Source organism: Lissotriton vulgaris, unplaced genomic scaffold, assembly GCF_964263255.1.
Source record: "Lissotriton vulgaris unplaced genomic scaffold, aLisVul1.2 SCAFFOLD_1549, whole genome shotgun sequence".
NCBI lineage: Eukaryota > Metazoa > Chordata > Amphibia > Caudata > Salamandridae > Lissotriton > Lissotriton vulgaris.
In genome coordinates, this window is record NW_028255745.1 from 287,589 (window position 1) to 307,440 (window position 19,852).

The 19,852-nt window shown below is 47.0% G+C and overlaps 1 protein-coding gene across 4 annotated transcripts in view; it reads left to right on the plus strand.

Moving 5' to 3' along the window:
• The window catches only part of LOC147659019 (A-kinase anchor protein 2-like), a 265,438-nt gene extending 245,935 nt beyond the window's left edge, over positions 1–19,503 (plus strand). For all 4 annotated transcript variants that reach the window (XM_086952037.1, XM_086952035.1, XM_086952034.1 and 1 more), the window contains exons 3-4: positions 9,803–9,981; positions 17,129–19,503. In XM_086952037.1, the coding sequence (XP_086808163.1) occupies positions 9,803–9,981; positions 17,129–17,221 (272 nt within the window). In that variant the 3' untranslated portion in view covers positions 17,222–19,503. The remainder of the gene's footprint in view (positions 1–9,802; positions 9,982–17,128) is intronic.
• Positions 19,504–19,852: the final 349 nt, after the last annotated feature.

Consider the following 19,852-nt stretch of genomic DNA (forward strand, 5'->3'; position numbering starts at 1 on the left):
TGTTGTGCCACCCACAGGAGCGGCCTTGTAAAAAAATGTCTACGGGTCGGTCATTGCGAGACCCACGTGCAGTCCTGCACTGTCACATCGGCTGCGCAGGTATACCTACCTGCCAGCCCCTCCAACCTTCCCTTAGCTTCATGTTAGTCACCCCTATGGTAGGCCCGTGGGCAGGGTGCATTGTAAGTGTAAGGTAGGACAAGCCTGACCAAGTTGGCATGTCCTGATAGTGAAGTGCCGCCATCTTAGGGCTTCACTATTGCGAGGTAGCCTGCTCTCCATTGGATAGAATGGGCCGCCGGGATTGTTAACGCTATAATCCTAGCTGGCTCGGGGAGCATGGTGCAATGTCGAGTTTGGTATCCCTGAACTCAGGGTTTAATTACGCATCCGTTGGTGTGGATGGTTTTTGGACTCTGGGTTCGAAAATAGCACTTTTAGAAAGTGTCTATTTTCTTGTCTAACCATATCTGGTCTCTGCTGGTCTTGCGTGTGCGTGACAGGAGCTGGGTGGCTCCAAGAGGTCTGGATGAGTCAGTGTGGGATGAGTGGGACATTACGTTGAGAGTAGGGGGAGAGTAGTTGTTGATAGCCTGCCTTGCCTGATACAATACTGGCTCCACCTCCTGCCGAGCGACGGATGGCTCTGTACCTGCCATGGACGATCCTGGCCCCACCTCCTGCCAGGAGGGCGATAGCTCTGCTCCTGCCAGTGTCAATGCTGGCTCCACCTCCTGCGGGGCGTCTGAGGACCCGGCCCGGCTCAATGAATAGGCCAGGTGCTACTGCCTAGCTCCACCCACCACAGACCCAGGATGTTGGGAAACCCCCGGCATAGACAAAGGGATCAAAGACGAAAAGGGGTATAAGAGGAGGACCCCTGAACTAGGAAATCAGATCACTTCTGACAAGGAACCCTGTAACCAAGGACAAGAAGCCTGCTGATCTAAAGGACGGCTTACCCCTTCTGCCAGTGTGCTGTTGTTGGGGGAATCCTGCAGTGCTTCTTTATTTTTGCCAAGGAACCAGGAGAGAGGAACTTTGTGTGTACTCTCACGCTTGCTAAGAAAATCTCCAAGGACTGGAAGAGTGCCAGTCTCCTGCCGAAGTCACAGGGCCAAAAGACTTCACCTGCTAAAAAGTGCTATCCGCTGGAAGGTTGAATCCAGCACCTCTAAAAAGAACAGCATCACGACGACCGGACGCTGGGCCCAACCGACGCCAGCAGCAACGCCAGTGAGTAGGAGTACGGCTCTAACTCCAGAGGACCTCGTGTCTGCCCCGCTGCTGATCGCATCAACCGTGTGCCCTTCGACGCCGTGAGCGCTGCTCACTCTGTGCAACTGCATCATCGACAACGCCTGCTGAGGCCTGATCGACACCGAAGACGCGACGCCGGATTGCTCGACGCCGCTGATCATCGTGTGCTTCATTTTCCTAAGGTACTGTGTTGTTGGGGGTCCGTGTGACTCCAGGCCCGACGCAGCGCTCCTCGCGGTCGACGCCGAACCTGTGGATTATCCCTGCCCAGCGTTGTGTAGCTCCCGTGTGAGTTACCCTGTTGCCAAAGAACTGTGTTTCCAAGAAGAAGAATTGCTTGATACTAAAGACTTTTGTGCTAAAGAAGAAACTACCTTTGAACTATCCTTTTTCCTTCCCGAACGTATTTATTCCGATTGTGTACAGTTTTGCCGTTATTTTGGTCTTGTGCTAAGCCTTATATAAAAATACTTATTTTTATAATACTACTGTGTTGTGTCCATTTGTAGTGTATTCACTGTATTACTGTATGTGGTCATAATTGCTTAACACACAGCCTCTGAGATAAGCCTGTTCTGCTCTGCCAAGCTACCAAGGGGGTGAGCAGGGGTTATCGAAGGGTGTGATCCCCTTGCCCTGACTAGAAAAGGAGTGTCCCTATTTGTCAGAAGTGTATACCTCTGCCAACTAGAGACAGCCGGTTCTAACATTGGATGCAGCGGTGAGGATTTGGACCTTGCATTTATGACCCATGTACAGTGATTAGTGTGCGCTACATAGTGAAAGCAGACCATAACGCAGTCACAATCTGATTCGGAAGGATCCTATTTTTGTTCTCCGCTTTCCTGAAACTTGATTTTCTAAACACTGCCAGTTTAACCATGAGTGACAACGGAGTCACTGCCCCTGCTATCGTTGTTGTTGAAGAGTTCGAGAGGAGTAAGCTAAAAAGATACAAGAAAGATGAGCTGAAACACTTTTGCAACCAGTTTGAAGTTCCTACCACCGGCCTCTCGAGAAAGGATGATTTTTATAAAGCATTACAGGCCTGGTGGGAATCCAGAAATCCCTCTGATGTGGTGGTGGTACCCACAGAGGAAGGGGATGAGGAGGTGCCAGTGAATGGACCTGTGCCCTCTCCCGGAAGCAGTGTTTCCTCCAAAGGTCTTTCCCCTGAAGAAAGAGAAGAAAGGGCGAAAGAGCGAGCTTACAACATGGAGATGGCAAGGCTAAAGATAAATGGGCAGTTGGAGTTAGAAAATGCAAGAGGTAGAAGGGAAGCTGATTTAGAGATCAAAAAGTTGGAGTTTGAACGAGAGAAGTTAGCTTTGGAGCGTGAAGCCAGGTTGAGGGAACTGGATATCCAAGCTAAAAAGTTAGAGTTGAATCCCTCTGGTGGCAGCATTCCATCCGAGCCTGCAGAAAGTAAGTTTTACTTCCCGAAAGATGTGATCAAAGATTACAATAAGAATGAGGATATTGGTCAATGGTTTAAAGCGTATGAGTTAGCATTGTTGGCCCACCAGGTTCCTGAGAAGAATTGGGGAGCAGGGTTGTGGGGTCGCTTTGTGAATGAGGGAAGAGATACCCTGTTAGACATGCCTGTTGCGGATAGGATGTCGTATGCTCATATGAAAGATGCTTTAATGTTGCGATATGGTTTAACCCCCGAGCAGTACAGACAAGCTTTTAGAGAATGTAAGAAGTTGCCTGGTACGACGTGGGTTGAATATGTGTCTTATTTTTGCAGAGCCATGGATGGTTGGGTAAAGGGCAGCAAAGTGGAAAGTTATAAAGCTCTCTATGATTTGTTTGCGTGGGAGCACTTGTCTAATAACTGTTTTCCAGAGCTGCGCCAGCACCTGATTGATAGCAAGATATCTAACCCTAGAAAACTTGCTGAGGAGGCGGACCGCTGGGTCAGTACCAGGGTCCACAAGGGTCCAGTGGGAGACTCAGCCAAAGGTGGGCAGGGTCCCCAGCAGAAGAGTGGGGGGGACAAGGGTAAACAGAAGGAGTCTCAGAAAGGGCCCCAAAGTAATCCCCAAGGGAAGGGTTCCCAGCCTCCCCCTGAGAAGAAGTCAGGGGCCCCGACGGGTAAACCTGTTCATAGGGGCCCCCTAACCTGCTACGGTTGTGGGCAGGTGGGACACCGGTTTTATGACCCCCAGTGTCCCAAGAAGGATTCGAATGCACCGCCTCGTGCACCCCCTCGTCAGTTGGCAAGTGTAGCCTTGGGAGGGGAGGAGATGGTTGTCCATGGTGGGAGGGGTCCCGCAGAAATGTCCCTGGTCTCGCTAGGAGACATGCAAATGGTCCCTCCACCCCCTCTGCCTAGTAACACTAGTAAATATAGGCAGTGGGTGACCATTAATGGCCATAGAGTGGAAGCCCTCAGAGACACCGGAGCGAGTGTGACAGCTGTCAAGTGTCACTTGGTGTCCAGAGAGCAGGTGGTTCCCCACGCATTCTACCCCGTGATAGCTGCCGATAACTCCCAGAAAGAGTGTGAGGTGGCTCAGGTTTCCTTTGAATGGGGGGGGAGTTTCAGGTACTCTTCAAGTTGCTGTGAGGCCCGCCATGCCTGTCGACTGTCTCCTGGGCAATGATTTGGAAGACTCCCCTTGGGCTAAGGTGGGGAGAGCGGCGCACTTGAAAATGTTGGGTGTGCCAGAGTGGGTGTGTGCAACCACTCGATCCATGACAGCGAGTAAGGGTGTTGATGGGGTCCCGGAGCCTGAAAGTACGGCCCAGGACCCAGCTGTGAAGAGAAGAGGCAGGAGGCGCGGGAAACCGGCCCCCGTTGTTCCCGTGGTCCAGAAGGAGGTAGACCCTGAGGGGGATGCCCTGGAGCCCACCGGGGAACAAATTGCCGAACTGGGAGATCTGCCCGAGCTGACCCACTGGCAGCAGGATGGTGGTCCCTCCAGGGAGGAATTCTGTGCGGAACAGAAAGAGTGCCCTTCTCTTGTGGGCATGAGGCAGCAGGCCTCAGCCCAATCCTCAGGTGATCAGTCAGGGTCACATTTTGTGTACTGGGAGAACGACCTCCTGTATAGCGAGCCTAAGGCTGCTGAGCCTGGGTCAGCCCGTGTGCTGGTGGTACCCCAGCGCTTCAGAGCCTTCCTATTGGGTTTGGCTCATGACGTACCGTTAGCTGGGGCAGGACAAGACCTATGACAGGCTTGTCACCCATTTTTATTGGCCTCAGATGCGTAGGGATGTAGACATCCATTGCAAGACTTGTCGCACTTGCCAGGCAAGTGGGAAAAGCGGAAGGAAGCAGAAGGCTCCCCTCCAACCTTTTCCGGTAGTCAGCACCCCCTTTGACCGGGTGGGTATTGACATTGTTGGGCCCCTGGACCCCAAGACAGCCCTGGGCAACAGGTTCATCCTGGTCTTGGTGGACCATGCCACAAGGTACCCGGAAGCATCCCTCTCAGGACCGTGACGGCCCCCGTGGTGGGACGGGCACTAATGGGTGTTTTCTCCCGGATGGGGTTCCCCAGAGAGGTGGTGTCCGACCGAGGCACCAACTTCATTTCGAACTATATGAAGTCTCTGTGGAAGGAGTGTGGGGTAACCTACAAGTTCACCACTCCTTACCACCCTCAAGGAAACGGGCTGGTTGAGAGATTCAACCGGACCCTGAAAGGCATGATTATGGGTCTTGAAGAACCAATGAGGCGGAAATGGGACGTCCTCTTGCCATGCCTGTTGTTTGCTTACCGTGAGGTGCCGCAGAAGGCTCTAGGGTTCAGTCCCTTTGAGCTCTTATACGGTCACCCGGTAAGAGGACCTCTGAGTCTGGTCAAGGAAGGCTGGGAGCAATCTCCCAGGAAACCTCCCCAGGATGTATACAGCTACATGCTGGCCTTTCGGAACCAGACTCGGCGCTTCAGAGAACTTGCTCAGGCAAATCTGGAGGCCAGCCAGGAGGAGATGAAGCGATGGTACGACCGGAATGCCACTCTGGTAGAGCTTCAGCCTGGTCAGGAAGTGTGGGTCATGTCCCCTGTGGAACCTTGTGCGCTCAAGGACAGGTGGACGGGACCGTTTAAGGTTGTGGAGAAGAAGAGCGATGTCACCTACTTGGTGGACTTGAAATCTCCCAGGAACCCCTTGCGGGTCCTGCATGTCAACCGTTTGAAGCCCCACTTAGAAAGGTCCGAAGTGGGCATGCTCTTAGCGACAGATGATGGAACGGAGGAGGAGAGTGAGCCTCTTCCTGACCTCCTGTATGCTAAGGAGCAGGATGGGTCAGTGGATGGTGTGGGCCTCTCTGACACACTGGCCCTTGAGCAGAAACAGGATTGTCGCCAACTGTTGGGACAATTCCCGGATCTGTTTTCCTTGGTTCCGGGTGTCACGCATTGGTGTGTCCATGACGTTGACACCGGAGACAGCCCTCCTGTGAAGCACAAGGCTTACAGGGTGACTGACAAGGTCCGAGCGTACATTAAGGAGGAGGTCTCCAAAATGTTCGCATTGGGGGTGATTGAGTCCTCTAGCAGTCCTTGGGCCAGCCCAGTGGTCTTGGTCCCGAAGGCTGCAGCGCCTGGTGCTTCACCAGAACTCCGGTTCTGCGTGGACTACCGAGGGCTCAATTCAGTCACGAAAACTGACGCGCACCCCATCCCCAGAGCTGATGAGCTCATCGATCGGTTGGGGGCTGCCCGGTACCTTAGTACGTTTGACTTAACGTCTGGGTACTGGCAGATCGCCTTGACTGATGGGGCAAAAGAGAGGTCAGCATTCTCCACACCAGATGGGCTATACCAGTTCCGGGTGATGCCCTTTGGGATGAAGAATGCCCCCGCCACCTTCCAGAGGTTGGTCAACCAGGTCTTGGCTGGACTGGAGGAATTCAGCGCCGCCTACCTGGACGACGTCGCAGTGTTCAGCGCCAGCTGGGAGGAACACTTGCGCCACCTCCAGGAAGTGTTGTTGGCCCTGCGCGGAGCAGGCCTCACAATCAAGGCCAGTAAGTGCCAGATTGGGCAGGGTTCTGTGGTGTACTTGGGGCACCAAGTAGGGAGCGGCAAGGTTGCCCCCCTGCAACCCAAGATTGATACCATCCTGGCTTGGGCACCGCCCAAAACCCAAACACAGGTGAGAGACTTCTTAGGACTCACGGGTTATTACAGGAGGTTTGTCAAGGATTACGGTAACATTGTGCACCCCTTGACTTCGCTGACTTCCAGGAAGCAGCCACGAAACGTGATCTGGACTGATGCCTGTCAAACGGCCTTTGACACCCTGAAAACTGCAATGTGCACAGCACCTATACTCCAAGCACCCGACTTTTCGAAAGAATTCATTGTTCAGACGGACGCTTCAGAGCATGGCGTGGGGGCTGTTCTAGCTCAGGTGAATGAAGAGGGCCGAGACTTGCCTGTAGCCTTCATCAGTAGGAGGTTACTTCCCAGGGAAACGAGGTGGAGTGCGATAGAGAGAGAAGCATTTGCTGTGGTCTTGGCGCTGAAGAAGCTAAGACCCTACCTGTTTGGGACTCACTTCCGGGTTCAGACAGACCACAGGCCCCTCAGATGGTTAATGCAAATGAGGGGTGAGAATCCAAAACTGTTGAGGTGGTCCATTGCTCTACAGGGGATGGACTTTACGGTGGAACACCGCCCTGGTACAGATCACGCCAATGCTGATGGTCTGTCCAGATTTTTCCGCCTTAGTGATGAGGACTCCCTAGGTTAAGGGTAGTTCTCCCCACATTTCAGCTGGAGGGGACACGTGTTAGACCTGACATCATTGGCTTGAGTACCTTAGGAAAATGAAGCACACGATGATCAGCGGCGTCGAGCAATCCGGCGTCGCGTCTTCGGTGTCGATCAGGCCTCAGCAGGCGTTGTCGATGATGCAGTTGCACAGAGTGAGCAGCGCTCACGGCGTCGAAGGGCACACGGTTGATGCGATCAGCAGCGGGGCAGACACGAGGTCCTCTGGAGTTAGAGCCGTACTCCTACTCACTGGCGTTGCTGCTGGCGTCGGTTGGGCCCAGCGTCCGGTCGTCGTGATGCTGTTCTTTTTAGAGGTGCTGGATTCAACCTTCCAGCGGATAGCACTTTTTAGCAGGTGAAGTCTGTTGGCCCTGTGACTTCGGCAGGAGACTGGCACTCTTCCAGTCCTTGGAGATTTTCTTAGCAAGCGTGAGAGTACACACAAAGTTCCTCCCTCCTGGTTCCTTGGCAAAAATAAAGAAGCACTGCAGGATTCCCCCAACAACAGCACACTGGCAGAAGGGGTAAGCCGTCCTTTAGATCAGCAGGCTTCTTGTCCTTGGTTACAGGGTTCCTTGTCAGAAGTGATCTAAAGGACGGCTTACCCCTTCTGCCAGTGTGCTGTTGTTGGGGGAATGATCGCATCAACCGTGTGCCCTTCGACGCCGTGAGCGCTGCTCACTCTGTGCAACTGCATCATCGACAACGCCTGCGGAGGCCTGATCGACACCGAAGACGCGACGCCGGATTGCTCGACGCCGCTGATCATCGTGTGCTTCATTTTCCTAAGGTACTGTGTTGTTGGGGGTCCGTGTGAGATAAGCCTGTTCTGCTCTGCCAAGCTACCAAGGGGGTGAGCAGGGGTTATCGAAGGGTGTGATCCCCTTGCCCTGACGAGAAACGAGCAATATGCTCTTTTGTTATCAAAACACTCCTTGCATTTCCTCTAATTCAGACAAGAATTTAATACAGGATTAGTATTTGTGTTTCTGATCGCTCATTCAGAAGCAGATTGTTTTGAGTGAGAGAAATCAATCAATCAATCATAGCATTTGTAAAGCGCGCTACTCACCGGTGAGGATCTGAAGGGGGGGGGGGGCTGCTACTGCTTGACCAGCCAGGTCTTGTGGTGTCCCCTAAAGGTGAGGTGGTCCTGGGCCAGTCTAAGTTGGACGGGGAGGGAGTTCCAGGTCTTGGCGGCCAGGTAGGAGAACGATCTTCCTCTGGTGGTGGTTCCGTGGATCCGTGGGATGGTGGCGAGGGCGAGGCTGGCGGAGCGGAGCTGGCGAGACTGAGTGTAGAACGTGAGGCGTCTGTTGAGGTAGTCGGGCCTATGTCGTGGAGAGCCTTGTGTGCGTGGGTGAGGAGCCTGAACGTGATTCTCTTGCTGACAGGAAGCCAGTGCAGGTATCACGTAAAAACAGGATCCCAGCTCCAGGATGTTTGAGTCTAACACAGACTCCATCCTTGAGTTATTATGCAAATTCTCAAAAAAAAATTCCTACAGTAACCACTTTTAAATATGGCAACTTACATACACAAGTGATATGTTGAATATTTTAAACAGCCACCACTTGCATCTTCTGTAAGCATACACCTTTATCGTGCAACCAGGAGCTAATTTGTTTCCCCAGTTTAATAGTATTCCATTCTCGATCTATCCTTCTTAAACCTACAAACCTACCTGTATGGGAATGAAGAACATGTAGAAGCAGTACATTCACCTAAGCGCCAGACTCCTATATAGTTTCTCCACTGACGAACATTTCTAACATCAAAATGTGAAAAATACAACTTTTGAAGATACTTCTTTTGACTCCTCTGTAACAAATAAAGAGCAAACACGTTGAATTTGGATGCCAGAAGGCATCTGACTCTATACATATTTTCTGTACATCACAGAACTGTTTAGAGGCCTGAACTAATTTGTGGGAAATGTCCCCAGGGAGGATGTAACTAAAAAAAGTGGAACAAAGTTAGCCTGAAACAAGTTATAAGACTTAATTAGAGATAGCATCACTATATAAATCTGTTTCCCTGATAAATTCATCCCACTAAGAAATCAGAATCACCAAACACAGAGACATCAGCTTCACATAGGATAAAGATGAATCTTAAGCCAATGAGAAATTTGTCTTCCAGGAGGATAAGCAGATCAGAATAGGTGGTTTATGCAGCCGCGAAAACAATATTTCAAGTGTAACAGCTGAAGCAAGGAAATATTCTACAGATACACAAAAGCAAATGTCTATATTAAAGGAGGTTGATCTTGGTGTGTGTTTTTTTCAATATTTGATGCAAAGAATAAAACGAATCTTACGTTCATGTGATATTTTTCTGTCGCATCATGAATCTTATGATGGATTTCCATGTTGTATGTCACTCTTTCAGCACAACTGCCTTCCTAACCTTACCATGATAATTAATTCTGTGCATGACTATCCATGTAGTAAGGTTGTGCGTCGGTATGGCTAGAACTTCTAGTGGAGCACTGTATACATATTGTAGGTGCTTTTACCCAAGAAGTCTAATGCTGTGGCTTGCTTATAGGTGGACTGTGCTATTTTTTGCCTATTATATCTTGCCTGAATACAGGTTGGTCAATCGGTCAGTCCTATACTCCTAGATTGCATTGCCTCTGTGATGCTGTCCCGAAGCTCAAGACTTCTTAAATGTTTCTGAACTTCTGTTCAGACGAATTGTTCTAGTTGTTTGGATATTTTCCAACAGTTTTCATAGATTAAAGAATAAAGCTATCGGCCAAGACTATGCTCACCCCACCTTCCTTTCTTTTGGATATTTTTCAGGGAAAATCGAAAAGATCCGGTCTCCCTCCTCCCCAACCGCAGAAGGCTTCCCTCAAGACCTTGACTTGTTGTCGGAAGACAGTGCAGGTAACCAGCGGCCGAAAAACCTGATGGAGACCCTGCTGGAAGACTACGAAAGCCACAAAACCAAACGACGCGAGAGGGTGGATGACTCCAGTGTAGGTTTAATGTTTTCTATCGTTCGTGCTAACCTGTCAGATGCCACAAATTGAAGCATCACACCTACAGAAATGGCATAACTAATAGACTGTCATGGCTGTAGTGCGATTGCCACCATAGGCTTAATGCCATATCTATTATGCCTCTAATGGAGGAGTCACACAAGAGGTCTAGTTGGGCCACCAGCCTGATAGACAATTAAAAGAATAATGTATCCCTAGTGGAAGGGCATGCTGCCGTTATGGGACCAGGTCCCCCCTTTAGACATTAAAAAGAATTCTAAAATTCCAAATCAACTTTGAATATTAGTTGGCCCAAACCCCTGAAAATACTGGTGATTCAGGCTTAAGAAAAATACTATCTCCTGCGCCTAGTAAACCTGAGTCGGTCCCATAGTTGGAGCGAACAATTTCCTGAAGTTATTCTATTGCACCCTGTTGCTTAATTATGTGTCATTCATGGCAAAAAAATTAGCTCAAGCGCACGGTAACGAAGCAAACGACCAAAATGCAAACTACTGCTGTTTGAAGTGCTTGTTTTTTGTGCATTTTTTTTAGCAAAATGAGTCTTTCGTCCAAAATGGATGTACAAATGTGCTTTGCTCTAAAATATAGCTCAAAAGGCCAGTTACACATTTTGTGTACTGCTGCTAATTTGGCACACCCCTAAACCTACCACATGCCTTTCCATTCATGTCAGAGTGGTTTGCTGAGCCTCTGCGTCTATTCCTATGGGGTCCAGTTCAGAAGTAAATGTAGAAGTCTGCACATGCTAAACGTGCACCTATGGTTTACATAGGATTACCCGCTTTGTGATTCACAAAATGACATTGAAGTTTACACAGATGTCCATGTGTATGCCTACTCCTCGTGCACATCCAGTAAGTGCATGGCATACATGAACTGATAACAGTTGTTTTCTCTGAATTATTTTTCTCCATTTGAACCTCCCCCCCCCCCCCTCCCCCCTTGGAGGAATCCCTTTCCAACCTCAAATAAAATAAGCTAACTTATCCACTTAATTTCCCACTGTGTAGTCTGTAGGAGACCCTATCTATGGGCCACCATGTCCACTGGTCCTAATTCCATGAATCGGGTATCGGGAATTAATCCCCATAGATCAGCTTTTTTTTGTGCGTGTGTATTTGGCCCACACAAAAACATGAAGTGAAAGCAAATACAAACAGTGACCCCCCCCCCCCCTCCCCCACCCAGTAGCCACTACTGAGCTTTTTGGAAACTGGATAAGAACTTAGAGGGGTCTGTAAAATGTATACAAAAACTCAAGGGAACTGTTCCTGCCCCACATTGACAACAGAATTATTCATAAAAATCAATATGCTCTTATTTTAGAGTTGGTACCCAAGCAAGTAAGTACCTACTGTCACCATGACAGAAAGTAGTCTTGGAAGCACTGTTTAGAGGAAAATCCCAGTGGTAAATGGAGGTTTCATCCAGGGTTCTGCTTGGATTGCGATCCTTGGAGCAAGTTCCTATTATTGGCCCTCATTTCACAGACCCAATACGTCCAAAAGTATTGAGTAACACTTAGGTTTGGGGAAAATGAGAATTAAGGAGAGCCATGTTACAGCTTTTGAAAAACAACTTGGGGACCGATTACGATCTCGTTAGGAAACTCTTCCGACCAAATTGGTTTCGGAATCTTTTCTGAACTAATCGGGTTCTGCGAGGTCAACCGACAGATTACGGTGCTTCCTAACATCGTTCGATAGGATTCCCATGGACTTCAATGGGAGCCTGGGTTCCGAACGAGAACACAGGCTCCCACTGAAAAAGGGGTGGGTGGAGAACACCTTGCACCCTGTGGCGGGCACCCCGTGGTTGCATGCCACATTGTGCATGGTTGGCAGAAGCGTCCCTTGGGTACCCCCACAGGCCCCATTCAGATGCCTCTGGGTGAAGGCGGGCCCGCAGCGGGCTCCCAAAGACAGATTCTGACAGCCGTTATGTGTCGGGCCGACCGTATTAGAACATCTTTCCGAATCGGTCATCATAATCGCTCGTCCGGAAACCATGTCCATAGAGCTGTGCAAATCAGCTCTGAAAGACTGTTCAAATGCCTTTCGGAACCGATTCGGACTGCCCGATTGTTTTCCGGCTATCCTAATCGGCTGTTGGGAAATACGTACGATTCGTTCTGAAACGAGGGTTCCGGATCGGATTCTGTAATACCGAATCCCATTCGGAACTTTTCCAAATGATATCGTAATCGGCCCTTTAGTGTTATTGTTTTTGGTTCAGGACAGTAACTTGCACAATCACAATAATATGTTCAAAGTTTAGAAAATGTTTGCTTTATTGTTGAGTACTAAAACCCTGTACCACAGAGCCAGTTTCACATGTATAAATAGCCCCCCTTATCCTAATGCCGTACACTCAGTGCACTAATACTTGAGTTTGTTGAAGCAGGAATCTAACTAGAAAGTTACATACTCGGAGCACCTCACTGTGTGCTCTAGTGATTGTTACCTGTTGTCTGTGTTGCTCACTTTTCCTGTTTGTCCATTGAACGCACTAACGCTGGTCTTTTCCTCTTTCACCAGTACTTCTCTAAATGTCTGTCTAACAGGTTTACTTCTGAGGTACTCTGAATCTGCTTCTCCTTGGCCTCTGCCTGCATGCTTCATTTAAATGCATGCATGTCTTCTATGAGTGTTTACATGTTCCTTGTCGGCATGCGGTGCATGTGTATCACTGACCCTTCCATGCCAGAATTTGATTAGTGGAGGGTGGCATATATTTTTTGCTATTTGCTACTACTTTACAAATGTGAAATAATGTATATATTAGTTAATATAATTCTAGGATTCAAGTGTGGCTAAATTGTCGTTTTTACGACATTTAGGCCAAATCTGTGAAGTTGACTGAAATAACCGAGGCACGTGCTCAGAGTAGAGTTGTAGGATGGGATAGGCACTTACGTATGAGACTTTTACGTCGATCATGTGTGGTTGAAAGAAGGGGGAAAAACAGTTTATTTTATCACCATGGCTACGGCAGAGGTACAAATTTGCTCTAACTACTTATGCACATTGCACAGCACTTCTGACTGAATGTAGTTAATTAGGTAGTTTATTTTCCCAAACTTCAGCAACTATTTCTCAGTGGAAACCAGTCGTTCTGTTTTTTGTTTTTGTGTTTTTTTTTCACCAGTGGATATCCGTTTCTCATCACATTAAAATATTTGGTTTCAGAGCTTGATGTTCTCACAGGAGAAGAATGTAAACCACAGAGAAAGTAGAGAAGACTGTACTTGAAATTCTTAGTTGTCGTTGAAATCCAAGCTGTAGAAACATGTCTGCAAAACACCTTGTCAACTGCTTAATTGTATGTTTTTCATTTTCCATCTGACTGTGTGTCCTCTACCCACCTTTCTTTGCACATATGCCTGTACTCGAGTTGTCTTGGTATGTGTACGTCTGTGTGCGGGCCACCTCTGTTGGTTGTCTCTGTGAACGCATCAGTGTTGTTCTCTGTGCACCCTTGCCTTTGCATGTTTTAGTCTGTATATGCATTCATGTTTGTAGTTTTGTTGCTCTGTCTGCATGCTTCCCTGTAGGGTGGGTGGCTGTGCATGCACTGTACAAAAGCCAAACTTGTTTGGTTTATCAATGTTTTTGTGTATGCTCTTGTGAATAGCACTTCATAGATAATTTGAGGTATCGCCTTGTGCTCCCAGGGAAATGCTTTGAAAGTATTTCTAGGCAGGTAATCCATTCCCTCTCTCTTAACCTGCACTGATCCACCACCTTAGATGCTTGCAATCTTTTGAGGACCCGTGCGTTAGCGCCTTTCCCAAGGCTTCTGAGCATCTCAGCAGGGTTTAAAAGTTAGCTTGACTATTCGTCCTGATGACCCACAATGACTGTGAACCCATCTTTGTGTGACCACATTTCACGTGATGGACCTGGTGGTAGCAGATTGATCCCACGCTACACAGGCAGGCACGACCAGCCGGAAGTAAGATGGCGGAATTACAGGCAAAGTGCCTGAAAATGCTGTAAGGTTTGTAGAGAGATCTTTTCGAAGCAAGTCCATGGCGATTTATCATCTGAGACTGGTGCTTTAAAGGCAGATTAATAGAGTTTATTTACAATGTGTTAGAGATTCGTATCTGTCCTGTATCTAACTTTGTACAACCCAAAGAAACCCAAGATCTGGGCTGATGGGGGGAAACAGCTTTTACAACAAGGTTTTTACCACGCTGTACCGTTACCATGTATGTTTTTAGAAGGCATATGCTTTTACACTGTGTGCCCTTTACCACACATTTAAGGTATGTTCAGGGGTGTGGAGGGGTCTCCCCTCACAAATACATTGTTTATATATAAAAATATATGTATAAACAATGTGTGGTAAAGGCATATGTTGTAAAAGCATATGCAATCTAAAACATTATGGGGTGAAAAATGCATGGTAAGGCATGCCGAGAATTTATCTGCATTGTTCCGTCATACAACCACCTTGTGGTAAATTTGCCCTTTGACTTGGAAAGAGCTCTTGAGGCAAGAATGCATCAGGCACTGCTAGCCCTTCAGCCAGCCTGAAATTGGTGATACCTCAACTATGAGGTTGCCCACAAATGCCTGGCACATTTCTGTGGACAACCCGCTTTATGACTTCGTAAGCCTTAATTAGTAAAAAGAATTGGACCAGCCACCTTCTTTTTCAGGTCTACTTTTGATCAACATTTCAGAGTTTAAAATGGCAAAAGGGATTTTTTATATACCTGAATAAAGTGGTATACCACTCATCATTTGTACCACTGGGAAGAAGTTTCATGCCTTCAGTCGCGGCTGCTACCAATATGCAGTGGCTGGGCATCAGGGCTGCACTAGCGGCGGGGGTGGTGTTTAATAAAAAATAAACATATAAAACAACGTACCTGAAGCTGCTGGCTGCCTCTCTCCACAGTGCTCCCCTGCTCTTCTGCTGCTCCCAATAGTCCCTGGCACAGACTCCCTATCCAATCCAGATGCTGCTGTCATGCTATGAGAGTAGCGCTGGGATTGGCCTGAGCGTGCTAGATTGGCGCTCGCTCAGGCACAGGAAGTCTGTGCCGTTTCTCCACCCAGCTGTAGCATATAGCTGGTTGGAGAAACCCAAGTGTGCATGTCTGTTGGCCGGCCATAGACGGCTAGCCAAACAGACATGTGCACTTATAAGTGCCCCCCACTCTTCCCCATCTGCCGAGGCCCAGCCCTTCCCCTACCTACACACGCATTGCTCAGCCAGTGCCTTAAAAAAAGAACGATAATACAATATTTTGTTTTTCAGTTGCTGGCTCCAAGGCAGCTGACTCCTCTGCCATTGGGGAGGACCCTCCGCTCTCTGTCTTTTCCCTGTGGTCCTAAGACCCTCTGCAATACATTATTGGCGAGGTATTCAACACTGAATGTCGTAAGAATTTCAGTGGATAATCAAATGTTAATAAATCTGCGGTTTGGATCGCCTACTTGAATTCCCTGGTATGAGAAATACGTTTTCTTCAAAGCCTAGTTCAATAAGAATTACAACAGCGGGTCGAGCATGTCTACCCAGGTAAAGTAACATGCCAGATATTACGCTCGTGGCTCGAGGAAGCTACACAAGAGTGTTATCAGAGGCAAAAGAAATGTTTTGGTTACCTTCAGAGAAAAAAGGAGTGATATGAGCAATTTCATCAAGTCACACCTGTAAACCTTCTAAGAAGTCTACATCTAACTAACGTCTTCAGGGCTTAGTGAACCACCATTGACCCTCATTTAGGTCACGCACGGTACCCAAAACCGTCCTGCTCAACATTAATTCCCGAAAACAAGAGGATTTGCAGTTTCCTAACAGAGGAATGCCTAACCATTCTGAGACACTCTTTTACTCCAACTTGTAAAATCCCTCAACAGATCACTAAATTATTTGTGGGGCTCCTTTGTTAAGTGGTTACTCTGTAAATTGATTTTTGCGACAAAAAGGCTTTCGAATACTATAACGCAACAGTGAATATTTTTTAAAACACTATGTGGTTTGTCACTCTTGATTCTTTGGGAGCAAGGAAGACCGTTTGCTTACATGACAGGTAAGTAGTGAAGGTCGCCTTCTGAATCGTATTCCACATGGACTGACTTTAACCAATCCGGCATGGACAAGCTAAAGCATTACCCTTTAATCTGACCCTTGAGTGATCAGGGTAGAGGTGTGCATTGCCTCAAAGGGCTCTGGATGTTTAGGGCGCACTGCATCTTTGCGGGTAATCCCTGCAGACACCAGTCTCTTCTCTGCTCCTGGTTGCAGGCTGAGAGGCGGGGTTGTTGATTTGAGAAACACCCAAATCTGGACCATCTTGAGCTGGCTTCTGGCTCTACCTAAACATTAGACTTTTCTTTTACTAGCAAGTAACTAATCAGAATGATACCTGAACATAAGGAGACAAGCTAATCTCCCACAGCTGAGTAAAAGTGAGGCCCTTTGTGCATTTAGCATCTCAAGTTGGCATTAGTCTATGGGGCTGTTCCCAATGCACAAGGTAGTAACTTTTCGTACAGTAACATCGACGCCAAAATTCTCGATCTGTAAAATCTTAATTCCAATGACCTATCACCGTACAGGTACAGAAGCATCTTTCCAGCAATTATGACAGTCTGCTTTTATGTGTAGCTCTTTATTACCAGTGTTTTGCAGTTTCTAAATACTATAAAATAAGAGGTCTAAATATCACTCAATGTAATACTACCCAATTTTCTTGACCTCGGAAAGATAGAGCAGTGATTCAACCAGGTTAGTCTTTGAACTTATGACCTTCAGATCAGTGCATTTATTTGCGGTGTCCTTGAATTCGCAGAGATATGCTACAAACCATGCAGCACCTGTAAAACATTAAAACCCTTCAATCATTGTGAAATACAGGAACGACTCGTCGCCATGTACCTCAAATAAGGGAACGATGATGATTCTTTGTGTTGAAGATTTTCTTAAAGAGGTCCAACTAGAACCTTTCTTTCAGCAATAGGTGAAATTGTTTCTTTCACTTCACAGTAGCTTCTAAAAAAGTCTGTCATTATGAAGTAGTTGCAGAGATATAGACCGGTTAGTTGTGAGGTGGTTGGTTTGTCGAGCACCACATTAACAGACCTTCTTCTTTCTGTTGCAGGTTATTGAGGCCACCAGAGTAAGCCGCCGAAAGAGTGCCCTAGCACTGCGCTGGGAAGCGGGGATCTACGCCAACCGGGAAGAAGACGAATAACCAGCAATCTCTTCACCACAGACAGCAACTAAGGACTGAGGAATCACTCCCATGAATACAGGGCATCCATATCAAATATTTATTAAACAACCAAACTAAGCAACCGACGTAGAGACAATCAACATTGTTCTCCCATATGTAGGATTGGTTGCTCGGATAAAAAAAAAACTGACACAGTAGCGACAAATCAAGATCAGGCTTGAGTTGTACAGAATGAGAGAAGACTTTCGCACAGCGAGGAAAACAATATTTTTTAAGCTTCTGGAGCTATGCTTTGGTTTGGTGCACAATGCCGGTCACTGCGCATGTTGAAGGAACAGCTGGTGCTCCAGAGCCACAGGAGTAAATTGCACTTCCTGCTTCACACCTGGTATGTGCTTTGCAATACCAAGACTACAATGCACAAAATAGGAGCTTGACGGACTTGACCATCCTATGCAAGTTGGCCAAGGCCTCCACTGGCTTGCCAAGAATAAGCCCGCTTCTTCAGACTGCCCCGCAGGACGCTCTCTTGGTGCGCGTTTGGAAAGCCGGCACACCAGGGTTCCATTTTAGATAGCCATAATATGAGAGGGTTTGTTTGTGTGTGATTGTGTGTGGAATCAGAATCCATTACTCTTAATTTATCATGTAATATGCTGACTTTCATTGCAGGAGTACAATCTGCACATATATATTTTTTTGCAATCCGTGCACTTCAAGAAGTATTACCTACTATTGGAAATGCCATAGGTCATGCCTCCAGGGAGTACAGTGGAGCTACCAGGCTAGCCGGTTAAACTCACTGTTTGGGGGGAATAGCAGTTTTTTTCATCTTGATGAAGGGATTACCGCTACTGACTGACCTACCAGTTTAAAGTTTTTTTTTAAAGACTCGCAGCCTTAATTTTAGCCATTTAACCGGATTTACTGTGTAGCCATTTTTCTTATGCTTTCCCTTCTGGTCCGCTTCGTTTCCTGGTTTCTCTTCCACGCGGCTTAATGCTGTTGCTGATGTGGGGTCAGTTAACAGTCCCCGATATTCTAGTTCAACCACTGACTGTTGATAACTGGGTTGGGCGGACATCTATGCACATGGACTCAGAAAAGCAGAAGGAACTAACAACTGTGCATGTGTCAGGCTGTTTAAGGCACACAGTTGTATTGAAAGAAATACTTTCCCAGGTTCAAGAAGTGGCATTTGGGTAGAACATTCTGGGCTTCCTTCTTGACTGATCATCGTCTCGTTCAGACAAACATTTGATAGTTTGAGATACTGTTTTTTTGCCATAAATTGATTATTAAGCTAGGTGATGCCCTGCAGTGACATTAAAACACCTCTGGGCAAACAAGCAAAGTCTGGCAAAGCAATGTATTGTTCCTAAGACAAAGGCAATAGTTTGTGAGAAAAGGAAGTTATGTATTAGAAAGGCACATCTAGGGATATTTTCCCATCAAAAGTCACTTTGCGATCAATGTACTGTAGCACCGATACAAACTGAAAAAGCATGAGGGAAGGAAATAGGAACGTAAGTTATGAAGGCTTATTTTAGTTGATTTTTACTGAAGAGTTTGTGAATTATGACCAGAGAAGGCTTTTTACTAGTATGCAACTATGAGACAAGAAACCACTGCACAGAAACATTCTGTGGCCAGAGAGATGTCCTTGTTGACAGTTTGGCAGGGGTGGGGGTGTGTCCATACATACACAATGTTTGAGTGTGTATGTATGCATAGCTAAACAGATTTGAAAAGTGGAGGTGTACATGTGTGTTTGTGTGTGTGTATGTGTGCACGCGTGCCTGTGCCGTTTAGGAACCCTGATATGACACTGTGTGGTAGGTGGAAATGTTTCTCTCAGGTTCCCTGCTAGCCCTGTAACCTATTAAGAGACTTTTTTTAACGGCATATACAGAATAAGATACAGTGTTTGACAGACGACGTTGGCCTGTGAGTGAGTTGATGCAGTATTTGAGAGAAGACGTCGGCCTGCGAGTGAGTTGGTGCAGTGTTTGAGAGAGGACGTTGGCCTGACTTGGTATGTGCATGAGCCACAGTTTGCAAAGCTTTGAGGACATTTTTTAATTTGGCATTTAGAAATGACTTGTGGTATTTATTCTTATGCTTTGCATTCATATATATATATAATATATATAAACACATATATATTGTAGGATAGAGGCTGCCAGTATTATTCTTTTATTTCATTCAAAGCAATAAAGTAATATTTTAAAGAGACACAATTTTTGGTCTAGGTTGGATACAATCAATAAATAAAGTGGCCAGCTGGGCTTTTTACAAAACTTGACTTGCTTTATTGTGTCTGTTCAACACCCACAGCCTTTTGAAAATACATACTATTCTGGAAATACGATTTTCAGCTATGGCACCTTTTCAGAAGTTATGGATTCGTCATTTTCCATCCATACAACATCAGTTTGTTAGGGTTGGTTTTAAGCAGTGTCTTTTGTGTAGCTCACATTATAAACCCTTCTAGCATGACATGGCATGACATGAAACCTACTAGGTTTATTTTTAGGTTTAGCCTGGGGAGCACATGTGCTGCTCTGCGAGGCATGCTGTATTTGAGTATGGACTTGAAGCTCCGCCCACACTCCACCCATATTTTTCATTGGCTTGTGCCATTGTCCT